The following is a 21,344-nucleotide window of genomic DNA, read 5'->3' as shown; positions in this document are numbered from 1 at the left end:
GCTTTGAAGGGGGGTTTAAGGACTGGGCAATCCAAAGAGAGAGCAAAGAAAAGCATAAAGGAATTCCATTTAGCACAAGAAACCAAGACTCTTATTTTTGCTGCATGGAGAGAAGAGCTTGGAATTCTAAAGCTAGTTTAGCTTAAAGCAAGTGTATGGTGTATAAAGCTATTGGTAGCGTTGGTTGGTTGGTTGGTTATTTGGGTTTTTATGGTTTTTGTATTTTTTGGTGGGAGGGATTACCATTCCCCACCATTACTCCAACATCTCTACTTTTGATGGCTTTTCTGCTACATTAGCTATCCAAATTTGGAACTGCCTGATCCTTGTTTAATGCTTATTGATGTTATTGCTTTGTGATGTTTTATAACTCAAAATATCCAGAGTGGAATTCTTTTCAATGATTGCATTTCATCTCACCTCTGTAGGTTGGCTTGAGCCACATATGCAAAGCATTTAGCATATTCCTTTGGGATTTCTTCATCAAGTTCTCATAATTCTACACATCAGACTCATCAGCATGGTAAATGTAAACATCAGCATGGGCAGATGATGTGGCAAGTTGGAAAAGTATTCAAGAGACCAAAACTGGTCTTTGTTTGGTAAAAAAGAGCAATGCAGATGATAGAGAGATGTAGGGAAACCGATTGAGAAAAAAGATACTTGGCTTCCCAAGGATAGTGTTCCAACTTAACTTTTCATTCAAACCTGTCAGAGTCTTCTAAAACAGCCTTATATTGCTTCTATAGCAGGCTTATGATTGAGGTGAATCTAAAACTTCCCTACATATTCTGGCCTTCTGGGGCCTCTTTGTGCTTTATGCTTTTAGCCTTCCAAATCCCATAAAAGACATACCCTTGGCTTATTCTTACAGGAAATGAACCACAGGGAGGAACAAAGTTTGAGGCACACTACTCATTCTCTTATCATTGCTTGAAACACAGATACCTCCTACACATACATATTTCATCATTTTGCAGAGCACAAGCATTAAAAGCATGGGTTTTTTGGCTTATAGGAGTGCTGTTCTTTTTGTCTGTATTGGGTTTTTAGCTCTCCAGCCAGAAAAGGTTTCTGGCTTAAGAAGCATGGATTTGGCTCTCAGATGGGACAAAGGGCACATGTCATTTCTTAAAAGTTTGCATCTTGTTAAGGCTGTTGCTGTAGAGGATTTGCAAGCGAAGCTGAGTTTGGCTCCTGCACCTTCAATGACATTTGATCCAAATCAATCGAACAAGAGAAAAGTTCGAAAAGGATCAGACCCGATTCACAACAGATGTTGACATGCTGATGCAGCTTCCTATGGGGAGAAGAAGGCAGCTAAGTTTTTTCATGCAAAAGAAGCAGCTGTGCTATAACTAATACAAAAGGGTTCAACAGGGTGGTGGGCTTCCTCTTCCTTTATAGATTCTCAAAGTTGGTTGGTTAGAATTATATATTTTCGTTTGTTTTAGTCGAAAGTTTTTGTTGTTGAGCTGAAGAAATGCAGCTGAAAAACCAATCATTGAGCTAGCATCATCTCTATTGTATAAACATAGGTCCTAACCAATAGCCGAATACTTTGAGAATGATGATGCTGGCACTCACAGATTACATGCATTTTCTGAATTCTCTATAAAAGAAAGGACTGCTATAATTCAATGTTTGTGATTTTGCATTTTATAGCCACAACTTTGAGTGTTTCACAGGTAATGTTGCTGCTGTCTTTGCATCCTCATTTATTTGTTGAGCTCTTCCATGCATGCTCAAGTAAAAGGAAAATAATTATAATAAAGCATTTATAAAAATTCAAGCCATGAGGTCGAAGGTTGACATTTCTCTAAAACTAGGTTCCAGTTTGATTCGCAACCACACTAGTGAGACATTTTTCACCTTCACATTCTCACATGCAATACAATCAAAGTTTCACATATAGTAACAACAAAAATGGAACTAATTCTACACTCTAAAATTCAAAAATAAATAATTTGATTGAAAATTATTATCTATCTACAAAGTAGATCAACATAACCAATGGGTACGGATATATATTGTCAAAGACAAAATCCCTTACAGATATCTTCTCAACTAGTCTCCGTCTCTTATATGCCACCTTCAGCAAAACTTTCATGTTTCCCCTGGGGTGCAAGGTCAAGAGATCTTAGTGACTCGCATTTCAAACGGTGATTGTTATTTCGTTATTATACCAGAAGTTGACCTGTCATATCTCTTCTTTCTGTGAAATTTAAATTGTATAGAGGATATTTTATGAGAAACTGCTTGCCAAATCATATCAACGGCATCACCACGCTGGGATGGATACTGATATTCGAATTGATGTACAATTTCCTTCAACCTTTCCCACATCTTGGTCCACTTGTCTTGCTTGATTCCTTGAAGAAGATTCAGTAGGTAACCCTTCTTAACAGCATCAGACGCGTGAACAAATATGCAAAACTCTGAGTAGTCTAAGACCTCTTCAAATGGTAGCTCAATCTCATCACTAATAATCACAGGGACACAATGACTAGCAATAGCATCAAATAGGCGATTTGAGGAAGGGGTATCACCAGCAATATTGAGGCAAAATTTTGATGAGGCCATTCCTTGGCTTGCCTTGTTAATACCATTTCCTTGAACACTACCAAAAGTGAAGTGTACATCTTTCTCATCTTTGAGAATATAATACAATTCCTGGCGAATTACTCCTCCCTGGATGAATTCAAAGTAAAGATTATTTAACATATTATCTGGAAATTCTAAACTGATAATTGCTAAAACAATAGTGTATGATGTAAAGGAAGAAGGGAAGCTCCGCAAAATATAAATAAAAAAAAAATAAAATAAATAAATAAATAAAAACCCTGCCTTTTGGAAACAAGAGCCAGCAATAATGACAAGAGCGCATCAGAATTCAGAATAAATGATATGATTATGAAATGGATAATGTCAGTCATAATTCAAACACTTTGTTGCTTCATTGGAGTTGGGATATATTAGCATATCAAATTAGCAATCAGTTTTGGAGACTGCCCTGCATCAAAGGACTAATTTATGCATTTAAATTCCATATCTAATGAAATGACTTGTTTGCTCCTCTATATGAGATAGCCCTTTTCCAGGAAATCCTAATGGCCGGATAACTCATTCCACTATCAAATTCTGGGTAATATGAGCTAATCAAAACAAATTTCATCATGCATCCTATCACCAATTGAAAACAAATTGAATATTAAAGACTATATAATTCATGACAAGAGGTAAAAGAAGAAAATAACATACATCTTTTCTGTATATGGCTCCTCGGAAATATAATAGTATAGGACGTTCCTCAAATGAGGCTGATTTGCTGCTGTCAACAGTCATCACCACATGTCTGTAAGGAGCAATTACATCCTTCTCAAGATTTGCTATTTCAGCTGGGTATCTTCCAAAATCTGCAAGCACAAACATGGCAGAGCCCAATTTCCTTCTTGCATCCAACATGCTATTTGGATGGTGAGAAACTATCAAATGATCCTTCCCACCCTTTCTTTTCCATTCATCCCGACCTTTCAAAAACTGCACCAATTTGTTCTGCAACATCTTGTTGACACTGACTTTCTCCTTTCCATGGAGCTTAGAATGCCTGTTGTAACTCAGAGATGAGAAGAATGGCACAAAAATAACATCTGCTTCACTTGAATTGTGCACCCTAACTACCGTGCAAGGTCTGACCACAGTTGGGATATTTGAGGACAGAAGATCAAGGGTGAGCCAGTATTCGATACTGTGCTGTAAATTCAGGCCACCTGGGTAAGGTGGGATGCGACTTGGGATACTGACATTTGGCCATGTTTGATTCTCCTTTCCCTTCCAACCCAAAAGCCCAAAGTGAAATTCAGGAGGCAACTCATACATGAACACCCTCAAGAGTGCCTGAGTTGAATCACAGGCCATAGTTTTCATTTTTCTTAAAGATCCCAATTTCTTGCTTGAATTGGAAACTTGACAGGCCAATTCACTTCTTTTTGAGGATTTTATAGCATCAACTCCGGAAACCTCAGAGGACAGGAAAGGAAGTTGTTTCTGCTTACTTTTTACAAGGGGCTCAAAGTACACTGATGTGCCATTAACAAGAATAAGCTTAAACACTGAACTGGGTGTAAAAGAAGTTTTGCTAAATTGAAGTAGGAAGACAGAAGAAAGGATTAAAAGGAACACAGAAACTGTTATCAAGTAGAAAAGAAATTTTGAGGGAAGCCTACTCTTTTCTGACATTGATGAAATTTACCAAGTTTTTCAAGTTGAACAAGATAACAACGGCAATTGAACAAAAAGAAGGTATGCAATCTATGTTACTTCTCCTAGAGATCAAAAACCATCTTATTGCTCTGAAACATTAATCCCCATCAATTGTCTAGAAGGAAAAGGGAAAAACAAGGCACTTAACAGAGCAGCTTGCTTCCAGAAACATGGACAGAGAGACACCCATTCCAGAAACATGGACAGAGAGACACCCATCTTGAATATGAAGCCTAAATTTTGTAATTCTTTCAAAACAGGTTGCGACACTATTTATCTCTAACGAAAACAACAACCATCAATTCAAGGAGAAAGCTTTCTATTTTCTCAAGGCCATGGATAATCTGTGAACTTACTGCACACAAAACCTTGAGTTTCTGAAAAATCCATGAGCCTCTCTCTTGAAATCATCGCCAGAGCAACTGAGCAAAAGCAAGTGATAAATCTGCAGAGAGTGAATAAACACTTAAGTAGAGTACTTCTTGCAGCTGATTACTAGAACGCATTATTTGGATTCTTGAGCAGCTGAGCTACATGAAAATTTGCCGCAAAAAGAGAAAAAAGAAAAAGAAAAACTAAAAAGGAGCATGAACAATCAAAAATAAGAAATTTCTCATCTGGGTTTTCAAAGAATTATGCTTTCATGAAATGGGTAGATTAGAAGTAGCAAAAAGAGCGTACCTGATGAACTGGGATTCTGAAACTTCGTGGCATGCAAATATATTTTCAGGCTTCAACTGGACCAAGTTGGAGGTTTCTCTAGTACACAGAGGGCCTTTGAACAAAGTCCATTAATATTTTATTATAAATTTCTTAACCTTTCTTGCGGGCAATGGCCTTTGATTATCATTTTTTTTTATTTATAAAAAAATAAAAAATAAAAAAATAAAAAACTTTATACTAATCCTTTTGGTTGTTCATGCGATGGAAACAGAAAGCTCATGACTTTACGAACCTTTCTCGCGTCATTTTGATTTTTGAGCCTTGCTATGATGCGCTCGTCCTCATGGCTATTAATAAGGTTTTCATGCTCATTGCTATGATCAACACTATCGTCAATCATCAAGTATTCAGCCAGATTGCATTGCAAAAAACCTGGCTTTTTTTCTGTTGGCTCAGAAAACATTGCGAAAAATATGGTTGAAACAAGCTGATTTTATTGAGGAGACCAATAAAAAAGGTAATTTATTACAATATTTCCCCCTATCCTCCTAGTCATTACATTACACTCCCAAAATTAACTTCAGTTGCTTGCCTAATAAGGTATGATTAATGATTTGTATCCCTTACAATTGTCAAATATAGTTACCAAATATTATCATCTTACCAAAAATAACATATACATCTAAGATATATAAAACTTTGAACAAAAACGACGTTCTTTTGGTGCAACATTGATTTTAATGAGAAGTTAAAAAAGGCATTTTTATGATTAAAAAAAGAAGAAAAATAACCACTATAGTAGTTGTTTTAATCAACCTTATGAATGGTCCAAAAAGCCTTCTTTCAGTATTGAAATCGAAGTGTGATGTGCAATTCTTATGAAGAATTTGATAAAAATCATTTCTCACCAATCAAAATGGTTAAGGTGGAAATTTGCATCGAAGTAGAGAAGAGACTTTTCAATTAGGAGGAAAGTCTTGGGCTTAGCCGAAGTTCAACTTTGAACAACCCACTCAACTGAAAACACTTTTCAAGAGTCAAAAACAGAGCCGAATATTTCTTACTTAGAAGCTAGTCTTCCATTAGATAATCCCAAGTAAGAAATTGAAGCTTGATGCACATTGTGTGAAGGGGCAATGCAACTATGGTATTCTTTTTTCTTCCCTTCAAAGTTTTGATGATTATCTTTTGTTGCTAGTTTCTTTTTTCAAACTTCAAGTGATGGTCTAAACTACAGAGGGAGGGAGTTTCTCATACACACACACACACACTAATGGTGATATGTGAGTTCGAACCGAAGACCACTAGTGTGCAACGGATAACATAGAATAATATCATTTTATTAATACAATTAAAACATAAATTCTGTCAACGCTCTCATTTTGGGGTGTTATAAAACCATATATCCCAAAGGAATGGACTACCATTAAATTAATATTCTCAACAGGTCAGTGAACTTTATGACCTAGAGAAGAAGAAATGCTTTATAAAATTGTGCTTAAATATTGATTATTTTTGGTAGCTCTCTTAAGGAGAAGAAACCAAACAAAATTGGTTGCTCAAGGGCATTTGGGTCCTCCTTGCTGGGTCTTCCAGTTGTTGTAGCAAGGGCACACAGCTTTGTTGCCATAGTAACCAGGAGGAACACAGAGACACTTAGCACAGCATTTTTGGCAGAAGAACATGCATGGCTTGTGGTACTGTGTCTGGCTACATCTCCTTGTGCATTGTGATGGGCATTCTGGTAATTCGATTGTGAGCTTAATTAAAAACACATCATTTATTAAGGGCAGAAAATTAATTAATCTGCATTTTAGGCGAGAAATTGGGAGGGATGTTCTAGTGATGGTACTTACGGTAGCTCTTTAGACTCCCAGGACCATACCTTCCCTGGAGAAAGAGAAAAAAAAATACAGAAAATGACCATTTTAGCCATAATGCAGACTGCAAAATTATGAAATCATGCTCCATTAAGAATAGGAACTACTTACACTGTCCAAGTGATACTGGGCTTCTTGTTTTGCCATAACCTGCAAACATTGGAAGGAAAAAATAAAAATAAGAGAGAGAAATTGAGTAAGAAATAGTGCAGTTGAGATTAGGGTTTCAAATGGTCACCTGTGTTGCAACCATGGAAATCCCAAGGAGAGCTAGAAGAAGAAAGCAGACAAGCTTAGCCATGGCCATTGCCTCTTTGGAAGTAGAAACAAAACAAGGATGGAAGGAGTTGTGGGGCTTGATTTAGAATGCAGTGTAAGCATTGGCTTTATATAGATTTCTTTGCCATGAATTGAATTGTATGATTACCTTATTTTATACAAAAATACAAATATTAAAGTACCTGGTTTTTATCAGTGTTACTCATATTCCAAAATTGTCCATGTTCAGAAAACAAAGAAAATTCCTAAGTTCATTATTTTTTATGTGATTTGAAACAAATTTTTTATTATCTAGTATATACTTTATGATAATTTTTGGAAGGGCTTGCAGGTAATTTCTCAAAAATGCGGTAAGTAACATGGGAATGTCATCAACTGCAGTGTGGGTGGTCCACAAAAAGAGAGCAAGCAGGGGATTAAGATGCAAGATTGGTGACGTGGCAAGATCTGAGGGTAGGTGGTGTGAGAAAAATCTGGTGTGGCAAAGTACATGCCAGATTGGGGCTGGTGACCTAACCTAATAATTGAATGGGGTGGGTCCGGGCCCACAGGTCCACAGCAGCAGGAGGAGGAGTTTGAGATTGTGATTGTGATTGTGATTCAGATTGAGAGCCATGTGATCATATGTGACCTTATCTGAAGCGAGCACATGACTTTACCCAAAACGACACCGCCAGTACGCACATTGCGCTGTAAGATTCAAAATCCATCCCCTCCTGTCTGTTTGTGTTTGTTTTTTTGTGTTTTTTTTTGTTCTTATGGTGGGTGGGCCTAGGAAAGTTTGATGGTGATGAGATTGGGCCTCAAAGATCACGTCAGGGGCAATGCAGGCCCCATTGTAAGTTAGGCCCAAAGGTGGGCCCCACTAGACTTTTTGGACTATCTGCTTGCGCGCTCCTGTCATTTTTTGATCTCTCCCAAAATCATGTAAGTGATCTTTCTTTGCGTCTGGTGAGATGTCATGTTTCTTTCAATCAGTTATATTGTAAGTTGTACACTCGGCCACCTTGTCCTCTTTAAATACGGAAAAATTTATATGAAACGGGTATATTACTGTTTTGTTATTTTTGATAAATTATAGACTATCATATAAAAAAGTTATCATGCATTTACATATCATAATCGGAGATAATAAAAAAATAGTCTACCCCATTTCATGTAAGTATTTCTCCTTCAAATAGGTCATTGGGTTTTTCGTTTTCGTTTTCTTTTCTTTGTTAATATATTATTCTAGTTAATTTAGAAGTGCAAGGGGTCATTGTATTTGTATCCAATCAATATTTCAACTCAACTAGCTTAATTACGAGCAATGTGTTAGCTATCTGTCAATGCATTCGAGAATTTGTATCGATTCTCTCTCCTTCACGATAAAACAAAAACAAAAAGTAGCTCAGCTTTGATTTCTTTGGTAGCTTGTATTGCTCCAATTTTGAATCAGCTTGAAGCAACAACATGCAATAACAGCATATAATTTGATAGAATCGATTAAACACAAACATTTAACTTTAAGTAACAGAAAAAATGTGCAATGTACTACACTTGGGCTAGGTTTCCCAAGGCTGCCCTGCTGTGTTGTGCTGATATATACATATATTTTGGTTGTGAGTAAATCATTTGAATTGTTTAATAGACTGACTGATCTGTTACAGATATGTAAGAAGCTTGTGCATTATCTCTATTTCATACTCATGATCATTGATCATACTGGAACATACGATATGTAACCCTAATTACAATATAAATCTGTCCAAGGGATGATGGGGGTGGGTCACCAGAACATGTAAACAACAAACACTCCATGAATAAACAAAACCACAATCATGGATTGGATAGACTTTGCCACCATCCAATTTGCCTGTAGGTCATGAGAAAAAAGTGCACAACATAGGACGACACTAGGAATTTATAATGAAAAATTCATTGGAAAAGTGAGAAGGAGAAAGAAAGAAAATAAAACCAAGATAACGAAAGATGAGCAACGATGGATATTGTAACGACTAGTTGATCCTGAAATGGTTTTCATATTGGACATGACTCAACCAATCTAATCACTATACTATTGCGGCAATGATTCTGCTCCTGGCCTTGATATAATATATGAAATATTCATTCTTTTTTATCGATCGGATCGCAATGTGTGTGTCGAAGAACAACTTTCAAAGTTCCACTTAATCAATAAAAGGAAACCTTATTATATCTTCATTAAGCACAATATAAAACTTGGTCATCATGATGTTACCACATGAGATAGCATAATATTTTCTTCTGCTAAGACACATGATCATTTCATTCCATTCCTTCACTATATGATGCCCTAAAGCTCTTCATATTTTCTTGATTAATCAATAATTAAGGATCTACGCACTAACCTCTTCCACTAGCCTTTCAAAATTTAACCTATTCCCTATATCCTAACCCTTCGAGCTGCAAATGATGCCATCAGCTCATAAATTTCTTCATAAAGAGTAAAAGGGTGTGTGTTTGTGTTGGTGATCTTTTCCTTAATTTCTTGACATGGCTGGCCGCCCCCCTACGCATTACCTAACAGGGCATCTCACAAATCCACGTTAAACATATGGGTTAAGTGGGTAGGTGGGGAAGGGGACAAATCTCTCCAAAGACATTGAAGCATAGCTTCCACTAGTTCAACTTATTTAATTATAATGTTGCTTTGAATTTCCTTTATTATCTGTCTTTCATTTGGCTTCCAACAAGTTCCACTCACGAGACCACCGAAAAGTAGAGAGGAGGGACACTTCGCAGTACTGTAACACTATAATTTCTGTAATTTTAATCTTAGTGACAGATTTAATAAATAAAAAATAAAAAATTAAATGTGATATGATAACATGATTGGATGTGTGGGCCTTTCACAAGTTATAACATATTACAGTATGTGTTGAAAGAAAAGTCATTCTTATGATCAATGTTTGTGGAGCTAAAAATAATTATAATCTGTCGATGAAGAAGGAGATTATGCTGATATACACAGCACCTATGTCCTTACAAACATTAATTTCATCCTTGTTTCAATCACCCTTCCCCTCCAATTTGGTGTATATAGATACAAGAGCTTCTGCTCTTTTCGAAGTCTATATTCCATTTAAACTAATGTTATGTACACAAATAACATAGTTGAGCTTTAAGTATGACAGTTAACTTTCATTTCTTTAATTTTCAAAGATATTCAAACAAATAGAGAGAAAAAAAAATCATGGTTTTGCTTACATGAAAGGTTAAACTTAACGTCAAGTAGGGTTACCACAGTGGTTGTGGCCCGCCCCCATGCCCCATACTTGGCACCCAGAATCGAAACCCCAGGGTTTCTTTCCTCCCAATGTAACCAAAAAGATTAAGCTTAACTAATTAATAAAGCTTAATATATAACTGAAGCCATGGCCATATCTCTCAAGAACATGTACACACAATATATCAACATATATAGGAACTTGTTTTTGTTCGGACCAAAATTAACAACCGCTAGCTGTCGACGTACAGCCTGCTAGTGGCCAGGGGTATCACAGTGTTCAAAACCCTACGAACAGTTTTCTATTGAACAATCAAATTAAAGTTTGATAATCTCTTCAGAGTCATGTCTGTTGACAATGATATACAAGTAGAGAGAACAATTCACAATCAGTTAATTTCAGAAATTAAAAGGCCCTTCTTCCTATACACACGATTTCATTAATGCCCTTCAAATTTTACTATGACTACCGATAAGTGTTGGGTGGAGAATACTCACAAACAACCTCAGTTTCCACTTCTCTTCTGTGAAAATTCCTGTGGCAGCCACAAGCAGCGCATGTAAGAGCCTCAGTTGTCCCCTCCTCACCACTTGCCATGAATTCTCTGCACCCATCCACAGCATACCCTCCTAAATTTGCAGCATGGTTCTTCTGGCACTCACCATACCTCACAGTTCTCACCATGGAAGACGAAGTGCTCGAGCTCCTCCTCGAGCTGTCCTGTTTCACCACCACTTGGCGCTTCTTCATGCTTCAAAAACCCTAATTCTTCTTTGTGTCAGTGGAATTGAACCTCAGAGCAGCAAGTCTCTTCAAAAGCTTAATCATCCAATTAAGGATTATTGGTGAGCTCAAAAAAAGGGGATACGTTTGGATTGGTTGTTTGGTGCCTGCCTAACCCTAACCCTAGTAGGTATATTTATATAGGTGCGTGCGTGGAATGGCACTAGCTATATAGGCAGCAGGCACTAGTGTAGAAGAGATAAAGAGGGCATGAGCTAGCATTGAGCAGCCTTCGTTTAACCCACTAGAGAAATTTTCTATGTTTGGGTTTACTAAGAGAAGAAAGATCGATCGACAATCGAATTCATGTTGTCGGCTAATGGCTGCGTAACACGTCACTAGAAAATTGATCGCAAAGTTCAATTATACTATTGCCAAAATAAAAAAAAAGGAGGAAGACTGAAGAAAGGTTAGGCTCTTTTGGATATATAAATAAAGTTTCAAGTCCATTCTGTAAACGTGGCTCACTCTCATATCAATTGCAGGTTCCATCAACAATTAATAGTGGAATCAAAGTAGAAAATTCTTGTCCTTACATAAACCAGGAAAAGTTGAAAACCTAGCTCGATTGGTCTTTGGAAATGATATCTCAACTGTCCTGCCGGACTTATAAGCCAAATAAATTCCAGCTCTTAGTTTTTTTCCCCGCTCGAAATTGACCTTTTGAGTTTAGGGTTCTTTAAAGATTGAGATTTTAAATTCAAATTTGGTCAATTTCGAGCCCTAATATAAAATGGGGAGAGTTTTTTACGGTCAAGAATTTTGGGTTGATGAAATTGCCCCTTGTGCTGTCAAAGAAATTGACAGGAATACTAACTTGTAATTGATGAATTGTTACAAATACGAAATTACAAGCTAAAAAATTGACTGAATTGAAACAACATGGCCAAAAGTAGTTGAAGTGCCAAACTATAGGGACCAAAAGTAACTTTTGGCCTTATTTTTTAGCACAAGCAATTGAGGGAGAGGAGTTTACACAAATATTCATTTGGTGACTCGGGGTTTTAAATCTCTGCCCACATAGGTGGACATGAAAGAATTTAACCAATTGAGTTATACATCACTGACAATTTGTAGTTAAAGTAACGAGAGAATTGAGATATTTTTCACATTTACAAAACTGATTTGAATAGAAGAAATTTTATGTGAGTTCCACATTTATAAGAGATGTGACAACAATTTGAGTAGATATTGCTGGTGATTGATTTTATGGCCGGAATTAGCGATGATTGTTTAGCACAGAATGACCAACCCAATGGAGATTCAAGTTTTATATTTCCGTGGGTCCAAATTGATAGTTAAAGACAGGTTGCTGTGGCCCTGGAAACTGTGACAACCACTCGTCTAAGTGTATACCTAAGATCTAATTATTAAGAGGATAGCCCACGCTCTAGAAAATGACCACAATTCTCTTCTCTTTGTATCAAATCAAGGACAATCATAACATCATAAAATTTCAACATCAAAGAGATGCTCTTCAAATCTAACCTACTTTCCAGCTGAAAAATAAATTAAGGGATAGCAAAAAAGATATATTGTGGAGAAGAATTTTCGTCTAAATTATGTAGAAATGAGTAAATATAATACAATAGCTGAGATATATCTTACGACTAACTTTTTATCAAACAAAAGAATACATTAATATCGACGAATATTGAAGATGAAGTGGTAGCATGAACTTTTTTAAAAGCTAATGAAAACCACCATATATAATATGTATTTCATGCAAACAATTATTCACTTTTGATGAATGATGGTGGAGTTGATGAATTAAAGCATGAGTAATGGAGATGCAGAAGCAAGCATGACGAGCCTCCACCATATGAAATTATCAAAGTGAGGAAACAAGGCTGAGACAGATACACGGTGGGGCGATAACATGTGCCTATATTTCGCCACCACCTAAAATATTAAAGTGACCCGAGGGACAAAGACACATGTGGTTGTCAATCAGAAAAGTCAATATAAATTGAAATGGTGACGGTCTCACAGATAAAATATAAAGCTCACATATATATATATATATATATATATGAGAGTTTTTATTGAGAGATGTTCAAATAAGTGTATTTGATGGACATCTTTGTAGGGTCCATAACGCATTGTATTTTACTAATTCAAACCGTATATTTTGCAGATATTCATTCAAAGATCATCTCTATAAAAAAATCGCTTGAATTTGATATCATTTGACTACTCAATTAAATTATTAAATTCAAGTACTTTCGATCATTTGGTGAAAAAAAAACATACGCACTTAAAACAAATTTAGAGGAAATGAAGCAGTTGGTTTGTGTACGTTGGAGTAAGTCAACTACAAACTTCTATTTTGCAATATAATCATTGTAGGCCTGTGAAGAAGTTGGTGTAATTATTTGTAGGGTAATATGGAGCTCAGTTGGTGGCATTCAGCTATCGGCTGGCCTTGGCTTTCACAGCACTCTTAATATTGTACAGATAGGTTTTGGCTTTAAGTAATCCGTTGGTTATTGGGTCTTATATAAACATGACCACATCCACATGTACAAACACATATATAATGCCTTGCTTGAAAGTTTGAAAGATTTGATATCACTACTTTGCAAGGGTTGTTTTGAAAAACTTTGAAAGATTTGATATCACTACTTTGCAACGGTTGTTTTGAAATGATTTAGACATTGACCTCTTAATTAGATAATGTTTGGTGGTCTGAATAGATTAATGAAATGAGATGAACAGAATAAAGTAAAGAATGAAATCGATTTTCAAAATTTAAAGTTCGGAGTTTCAAATCTCAAGTACACATAATTATGAAGTGTTGTGTTCAAAATTGGACTTTGGATATGAAGATTTAGGATTTAACCTTTGAGGTAACAATAAAGTCTACAAATTGTACGAAAAATTTGATGATGCTATAATCGAGCAATGGAAGGACACTGTTTTTGTTTAACAAAAATGGAAACATATGTACACTAAAGATTTTTGTCGTTACTAGCCTACTAATATTTTTATCCTTTTCTTCTTCCTCCTCCTTTTTGGGTGGATGTATTTTTTTTTTTTTGAATTTTGAATTTTGATGTGACTATAGTTGGAAATGATTTAGTGGGTTTTACAACTTACACATTTTTCTTACGACTTTATGAAAAGCAAAGATCTATATATATTTTTGTAGTCTATACAATACACAGGTTGAGACACAGTTTTACCACATTTAGACAAGAAACTCGATCTTCTTCCTTTGTTTGCAATAGAAAACAAGAAATGTAGCCTTTCTCACCAAAGAATCTTAAGCTTGCCAAGAAAAGTAAAATCCCACATCAAGCTAGCTAGGTGAAAAAAAGTTGTGCTTTGTAGCTTCATCAGCTATTAGTTCTCAGTACTTACACACACACACACCACCACCACCATCACCATGTATATATGGTGAAGCATTTCCTTTTCAAACAAAAAGAATAGCTCCATGTTGCGTGTAGTCTAGAGGTCCAAACCAATCCATATTTAGCAAAAGATTTGTGAACAAGTATCAAATAAAGTGAAGTTCCCCCCCTCTTTTGTTTTCTGCTTTATGCTGTTTTTTTTCATCAATAATGAGATCTTAAAACAAATTAGGGTCCACATATCAGCTTAATGAGATGAACAAACTCAAATTATATGATATGAAAAGCAGTGCATGGAGTGAAAGAAAGGTGGACAAATAGCATCTTGTCTTGAATTGATTAAATTATATTGGATGGTATGGTGGAAGGCTCAATTGCCCATCAATCAATCCAAAAGGCCCCTTTCATTGGAGATAAACTCTTTAACACTTTTTGCTATGCCTGACCAATAACACAATGACTTGTGTGATAACTTTTTCACGTGTCATTACGTTATTAATTAGGGATAGCAAAACAGTGTTATTCCAATTACAAGTAAGTTTTTTTTACTCCCATTGGGCCCCTCCTTTTCTCCATACGGAGAGGACCATTATTGGCAACCGTAGCCCATATGAATTCTCTGATTGTGGTCTTAAAGGGTAAATATTAAAACGCCATATGCCCATTGTCAAAAACCAACCCAACGTCCACCCATCAGACCCAATTGGTAGCAGCCACAACTTTGACCCATGGACTTTTATATTGAGAAACAAGCCCAAAAGTGGGTGATTTGGTTCCGAGGCTTAGGGCCCGTTCGGTAGTGTTTTTAGAGCATGTTTTCTGTTTTTGTTTCCTGTTTTTCACAAATACACATTCGGTGCATCGTTTTCGTTTTCCCTCACAAAACGTTTTCTGAAAACAAATCTGACTTTGTGAACAAAAGTTCAAAATGAAAAAAAGTTGTTTTCAGTGATTTCGTTTTCAGTGTTTTCTGAAGACACAAGAATGCATCCCATCAACAACTCTAGCTCTTTCTCTTGACAACTGATAAACCCACCAACAGGAACAACACCCATCTTCTCCGACCCAAAATAACACAAATATGAGAACTAAGAAAAAAAAATACAGAGGAAGAAGAAAAGAAAAGAAAAGAAAAACAGAGACAGGAAGAAGAACCACCGCATACCCAGCTCAACCACCATAATCACCCAATCAAACCACCACAACCATTAATTAGTGGAACGAGAGAGAGAGAGAGAGAGAGAGAGAGAGAGAGAGAGAGAGAGAGAGAGAGAGAGAGATGGGTGGGTGTATGAGATTCATGTCACGGAAGGAAGGAAGAATGGGTGCAGCCTGGGAAGGAAAGGAAGAAGAAAAGGGGAAGAAAGAAGGAAACATGAAAAAAAAATAAAACAGACTTGCGAAGCAAAAGAAGAAGAAAAGAAGAGGAAAGAGAGAAAAGGAGAAAAAGAAGAAAAAAAGAAAGAAAAAAGAAATGAGATAAGATAGTTTTTGTGCTTTAATTTTTTTTCATTGTTTATAATAAATTTAGCCTATAAAAATATCATAATAAAAAAAAAATTAGAACTGAAATTAGCAAAAATAAACCTAAAAAATAATTGTACTACCAGACACGTTTTCATTATTTTTGTTTTCTAAAGATGTTTTTAATTAATTTAGACGCATTTTCATTTCCGAAAATGCAAATTTGTTTTCATGTTTTCATTCTCAAAATACTCTCAAAACATTCTCCAAAAACGTTACCGGACGGGCTCTTATCTTCTCCAACAAAATGAAAAACCAACCCTAAAAATTAAACACTCAAGGCTCAAGCGGAGAGAGAACAGCAACTACTGCTCAATTTGAAAATTGAAATGATGATTCAGATGCATAAACCAATGGTGCCGGGGCAAGCGTGCTTGACGAGTGCAAGGGTTGTTCCAAATCCAAACAAAGCACCAGCAGGATCAGCAGCATGCCGTATCCGCGGCTGCAGAGTGTTGCACTAACAGAGAACCGGCAAGGGGCTACCGCGCTCGCTCTGTTTTGCTGCATGAAAACATCGGGAGGAGGGTTTTCCCTCCGGAATCAGATCAACTACAAGAGTGGGAACGGCTAAGGAATGAGGTTTTGGTGCCCTTGACCAAGTACTACAGTCGTCAATACGGAGAGCTCCTTTCCGACGATTGCTACCATCGTGCAGCCCTAGAGCGCCATGTGGTTATGAAGTATTTGGAGGAGGTAAAGGGGGCAGCTGCAAAAGCAAGAGGCAATCTAAGAGGTGGAATAATACAGCCGGATGCTTTGCTTCCAAATGAGATCATAAAATATGTAAGAAAGGAGGATGTCCGGGAAGTGGTTGAGCTTCAGTGGAAGGCAATGGTAGAGGACATAAAGCATGGGGAGGGTTTGGGCAAATTCAAAAACTGCTTGGTGGTGGGCTATCATGCGCTGAACTATGAAGATGCAGAGGCCTATGCAGAGGCGGGCTTGGAAATTTTGGTGTCTGAAGTGAATGAAGAGCCATGGAAAGGAAAGATAATAAAATATAGTGATGGAGGAAATAGGATGCTAAAGTACAGAGGTGGAAAATATCAGCTAGACTTGATACAAGGACATGATCTTACGTCCAAGTTTGAATTTATGAGATCCGTGAGGACCTTTTTCATGAACTGTAATAGCAATGAACCTATGATTTTAGAGGTGTTTGATTTGATTCTGGAAGTGGCTGTGAATGAGAACTTGAAGGCAGAGCAGATGATCAAGAAGGTGATTGTGTTCACCACCCATCTAGAACCTACTGACAGCCGCATCTGGCACGTTCAGTATGATGCACTACGGAGCATGTTTGAGACAATCCGGAACAAGTTTAGGGATAAAGGTTACGGGGATGATGCGGTGCCACACATTCTGTATTTCAACGAGGAAGAGCATCCCGGGATTTGTACACAACATCCAGGCTTCACGATCATGAGTGGCTTCTCCCGCAATATGTTCAAGTCCTTCTTGAAAAATGGTGGGCAATTAGGCCCGCACCATCTCATGGAAGCAGCCATTGGTCACGAAGAGTATCAAACTCTTGAGGTATTCGACTGACTGAGACTCAATCTGAACTGGTGTGGTGTGGATATGCTGGCGATCAAGATATCAAATAAATCCGTTGAATAATTTGGATTGGAATAACCTTTTAATTTATAGTTTGGTTTATTACCATATGTTCAAGTCTGCCACCAACAACCTCTGCTATCTTGTACCAAAGTGAAAACTACTGCCACGCTTTACGCTTATGTCTTCAATCTTACTGATATTACATTTAATAAGTTTTTGCTTGGAATTCAGTCTGACTGGTTCAGTTGATTGCCCCGTCCTATGCCTATGTCTTTCTTAGAACCAAAGGCTCCTTTGGCCTCAGAGTTCCAAAGGAAACCATTGTGTCTATCCTCAATCTTATTGATCGCTGCATCTTAATATTATTATCAACGCATTGTCTTCCTTATCATCAAATTTAACTTGATTCATTATATGGAAATATTAATAAAGTTCAAGTTCAAAAGTAAAATATCCACATGAGCTTTTAATAAAGGTCAAGTTTTACAACGCACACACGGTAATATTTAGTTAATCTACATATTAGGGCTCGCTGAAATCGACTTCCTCCATACCCATGCCTAGTCACCCCTTCTAAAAGGGATGTGTTATGTTCATAAAAAAAAAAAGGTAGACGAAATTAGGTGATAAATTGCAACACTTTAAGAAACCACGTAGTTAAAAGTACAAATTAAAAGTTGATTTGGTAATTGGGCACATGCCTAAAATTCGGTTGGCATTTCTGCAATGGTTCTTTTCTTTCTAATGGTCAACATACATCAGGATATCTTTGTATTTGATTTAATTATTTTCATTTTCTACATTAGTTTGAAAACCAATGCAACCCAGACACCATCTGAAATTCAGTCTAACCCATAGGAAAAATTAGCTCAAACTCAAAGCAAATTCCTTGATGCCCTATAGATAATGGACGACCTTTTTCTGTCCCTCAGTTAGAGTTGTTAGGTGAATCTAATGCAATTGAGTTTGCAAAATGTTATCCTGCATGATCACACCTTGAAGAAAATGGTGAGGAAATCTACAACCGCACAGTCAAATCGAAAACAAAATTGGAAATCACTGCAACAATAAGTTAAATAGACGACGAATGCCATAAATACTCTCGTCTTAATTTTTTTATTATAACTAATTGAGGAAATATGATGTGATAATATTACAATAATATATGTTTATTTCCCTTAATATTTAATTTTAAAAGCAATTATAATGACTAATTAAATAATCTTATACATTTATATTTTTACTTGGTCAAATTGGTTTAATGTCATTTTATTAACTTTGATCAATGACTTCCTATGTAGGCTTGTGTATTGTGAAAACCAACTCAATTTGCATGCCAAGAAGTGTGCCACCCAAAGATAATATGCTAGTGGCCAATTAAAGAACTTCAACATATCCACGAAGCAATGATGATGAAGGAAGAAGTGCAACTAGCACAAGAAGAAAAGAATTGAAAAGAATGCATGAAGTGTCACACCCATGCCAAAAGAAGAAAGGAAAAGAAGTATGGGATGGAAGCAAACAAGAAGAAATGGAATTCACATGCTTGTAAGGTGTCATCCACTCCAAAGAAGCTCAAATTCAATGCATATTATCTAAAAAGAGGATGAAAGCCACAAGGAAAAAAGGAAGAAAAAGAGAAAAAAATTCAACAACGGAATTGATTCCAACCACACTAACATAGGCAAGATGAAGTGGGAGTTAGTTAGGTATTGCATTAAAATAGGAATGATGGTGTTGGAATCCATCATGATGTTTCTCCTTCTTAGCCCTATAAATAGAGAAGTCTTCAAGCTTCAAAACACACACCAAGCTCACAATCTTCTCTTGAAGCTCTCTCTCCTTCCTCCAATTCTTCTAGTTTTAATTTCTTTAGTTTTATTTTATGGGAAACTAACTCCCTAGCGAAGGCTAGGGAGAAATCTTTTAATATGAGTATGTAATTTTTATTAGTTTGATCCAAACTTAAGCTTTAATATGAATTTGTAGTTTTGTTCAAATGAAATTTGTAGTTTTTCTTTTTAATTAATTGATAAATGTTTGATATTCTATTTCATGGGTTCAATCATGTTTTTCCCGTTGTGTAGTAAAAATTTTCATGCTTTTAAAAGAGAAGAGAATTACTAAAGATTAATAAAATTTCGATGAAGATTATTTTTTGATAGTTTGTTGCCAATGGTACAAGTTATGCTTAGAATACTTCTAGAGGAAATTAAAAAGAGCTTTAATTATTTTGAACAACTACAATGGAAAATATTTTGTGGATCAAATTAATAAAAGTTGCATGCTTATGTTAAAAGTGAAACCCCAATGCCTTAGTGTTTTAATCAATTGAATTTTATTTAAATCAAATCTTGCATAAATCTACTTCTCAATCTTAATTGTTCTGTCTCAACTATGTTATTTTCTTTACACTGCTCTCTGTGGATACGACACTCAGACTTCCGAGCTACACTGCTAAATGGCACCTTCGCTTGGGTTTTGCAAAGTGGTACAAATCAAGATGCTAAAAGACAGTGGTGGAAAATATTAGCTAGACTTGATACAAGGACATGATCTTACGTCTAAGTTCGAATTTATGAGATCCGTGAGGACCTCCTTCGTGGAATGTAATAAGGAACATAAGATTTGGAGGTGTTTGATTGATTCTGGAAGTGGCTATGAATGAGAACTTGAAGTCAGACCAGATGATCAAGAAGGTGATTGTGTTCACGGACGACCTAACCTACTGACAGTCGCATCTGGGATGTTCAATACGGCACACTAAGGAGCTATTTTGAGGAAATCAGAGCAAGTTTAGGGATAAAGGGTACAGGGATGATTCGGTGCCACCATTCTGTATTTGGAACGAGCATCCCTAGATTTGTACACAACATCCAGGCTTCACGATCATGAGTGGCTTCTCCGACGATATATATATCACTATGTTCCAGCAACATCCTATGCTATTCTATCTTATGTTACCTTTAAGTTTTTGCTTGGAATTCAGTCTTACTGCTCCAATTGCTTGCCTCGTCTTATGCCCTAGGCCTATGTCTTCCTTGGAACCAAAGGCTCATCACGCCTCAAAATTCAAAGGAAACCATTCTTTTCTTAGGTTTTTTTTCCCTTTAGTCCCTCAACGGTCCCTTTTTCTCTCTAATTTCAATTTTCTTGGGGTTGTTCAGTTGAGAATCTAACAGAGTTTCGTAACCTGTATAATTGTATTGGTGCAACAGCTGTTAGTTCAAATTGAATTCATTATTTTTTTCTTTTCTTACTACATGCCTCATTACTGGTAAGGAGATACTCCTTATTCCTACAAATCACTGTTTAACGTATATGAACAAATAATTCATAAAAAACACAAAAAGAAAAACTTATGCACACATGTCATACTGCTATTAGTAAGAATGTAGGAGTTCCTACTTACTTGGTAAGGAGGGAAGCATTTTCCTAATTAGTATACTAGTTGATGTGTCATTGGTAGCCATTAATCTTAATAATTATCACTTTTTTGTTTGCACCTACAGATACAGTCAACCTGAAAAAGAATTTCACTCTTAATTTTACCCCCTCTCAATTTTCTTGCAAATTAGAAATTGAACCCGATCGGGGATTTTAAACCTCGTACTTGCCCTGATTTTTCTCAAAATTTGCCTCCATTAGGGCCAAGACTTGATGAGGACTTGACCCAACGAGAATTTCTGTAATTCCTATCTCATTGTGAATGTAGGAGGAGAAAAACCATTAGTTACAACTTCTTTGTAATTACCTTGATGTATTAGGTTGGGTTGGGTTGAGTT

At 36.4% G+C, this 21,344-nt stretch overlaps 4 protein-coding genes across 4 annotated transcripts; 1 reads left to right on the top strand and 3 right to left on the bottom strand.

Moving 5' to 3' along the window:
* Positions 1 to 1,951: 1,951 nt before the first annotated feature.
* LOC103338511 (Exostosin family protein) lies at positions 1,952 to 4,589 on the bottom strand. Its single transcript, XM_008241724.2, has 2 exons — positions 3,262 to 4,589; positions 1,952 to 2,691 (listed from the first exon to the last, which is right to left on the bottom strand). Exons 1-2 carry the CDS (start codon positions 4,237 to 4,239, stop codon positions 2,170 to 2,172), a joined length of 1,500 nt encoding a protein of 499 aa, XP_008239946.2. The 5' UTR covers positions 4,240 to 4,589; the 3' UTR covers positions 1,952 to 2,169.
* Positions 4,590 to 6,236: 1,647 nt separating this feature from the next.
* On the bottom strand, positions 6,237 to 7,201 carry GASA6 (Gibberellin-regulated family protein). The gene is made up of 4 exons (XM_008241725.2): positions 7,045 to 7,201; positions 6,918 to 6,956; positions 6,783 to 6,816; positions 6,237 to 6,667 (listed from the first exon to the last, which is right to left on the bottom strand). Exons 1-4 carry the CDS (start codon positions 7,111 to 7,113, stop codon positions 6,486 to 6,488), a joined length of 324 nt encoding a protein of 107 aa, XP_008239947.2. The 5' UTR covers positions 7,114 to 7,201; the 3' UTR covers positions 6,237 to 6,485.
* Positions 7,202 to 10,611: 3,410 nt separating this feature from the next.
* LOC103338513 (mini zinc finger protein 3) lies at positions 10,612 to 11,219 on the bottom strand. The gene has a single exon (XM_008241726.3). The coding sequence runs from the start codon at positions 11,081 to 11,083 to the stop codon at positions 10,799 to 10,801; it is 285 nt and encodes a 94-aa protein (XP_008239948.1). The 5' UTR covers positions 11,084 to 11,219; the 3' UTR covers positions 10,612 to 10,798.
* Positions 11,220 to 16,674: 5,455 nt separating this feature from the next.
* On the top strand, positions 16,675 to 17,547 carry LOC148915377 (uncharacterized). The gene has a single exon (XM_089041901.1). It carries the CDS (start codon positions 16,675 to 16,677, stop codon positions 17,545 to 17,547), a length of 873 nt encoding a protein of 290 aa, XP_088898027.1.
* The last annotated feature ends 3,797 nt before the right edge of the window (positions 17,548 to 21,344 follow it).

The sequence above is a fragment of the Prunus mume genome, linkage group LG7, assembly GCF_029339155.1.
Source record: "Prunus mume cultivar Tortuosa linkage group LG7, ASM2933915v1, whole genome shotgun sequence".
Taxonomy (NCBI): Eukaryota; Viridiplantae; Streptophyta; class Magnoliopsida; order Rosales; family Rosaceae; genus Prunus; species Prunus mume.
The sequence above is the reverse complement of the archived record's forward strand: the minus strand, read 5'-3'. Positions and strand labels throughout refer to the sequence as shown.

Coding starts and splice junctions, on each gene's coding strand:
- LOC103338511 (XM_008241724.2), bottom strand. CDS start 4,239: ATGTCAGAAAAGAGTAGGCTTCCCTCAAAATTTCTTTTCTACTTGATA. Junction 2,692..3,261: donor GAGCCATATACAGAAAAGAT/GTATGTTATTTT, acceptor GAATTCATCCAG/GGAGGAGTAATTCGCCAGGA.
- GASA6 (XM_008241725.2), bottom strand. CDS start 7,113: ATGGCCATGGCTAAGCTTGTCTGCTTTCTTCTTCTAGCTCTCCTTGGG. Junction 6,817..6,917: donor CCCAGTATCACTTGGACAGT/GTAAGTAGTTCC, acceptor CTCTTTCTCCAG/GGAAGGTATGGTCCTGGGAG. Junction 6,668..6,782: donor TGGGAGTCTAAAGAGCTACC/GTAAGTACCATC, acceptor TCGAATTACCAG/AATGCCCATCACAATGCACA.
- LOC103338513 (XM_008241726.3), bottom strand. CDS start 11,083: ATGAAGAAGCGCCAAGTGGTGGTGAAACAGGACAGCTCGAGGAGGAGC.
- LOC148915377 (XM_089041901.1), top strand. CDS start 16,675: ATGAAGTATTTGGAGGAGGTAAAGGGGGCAGCTGCAAAAGCAAGAGGC.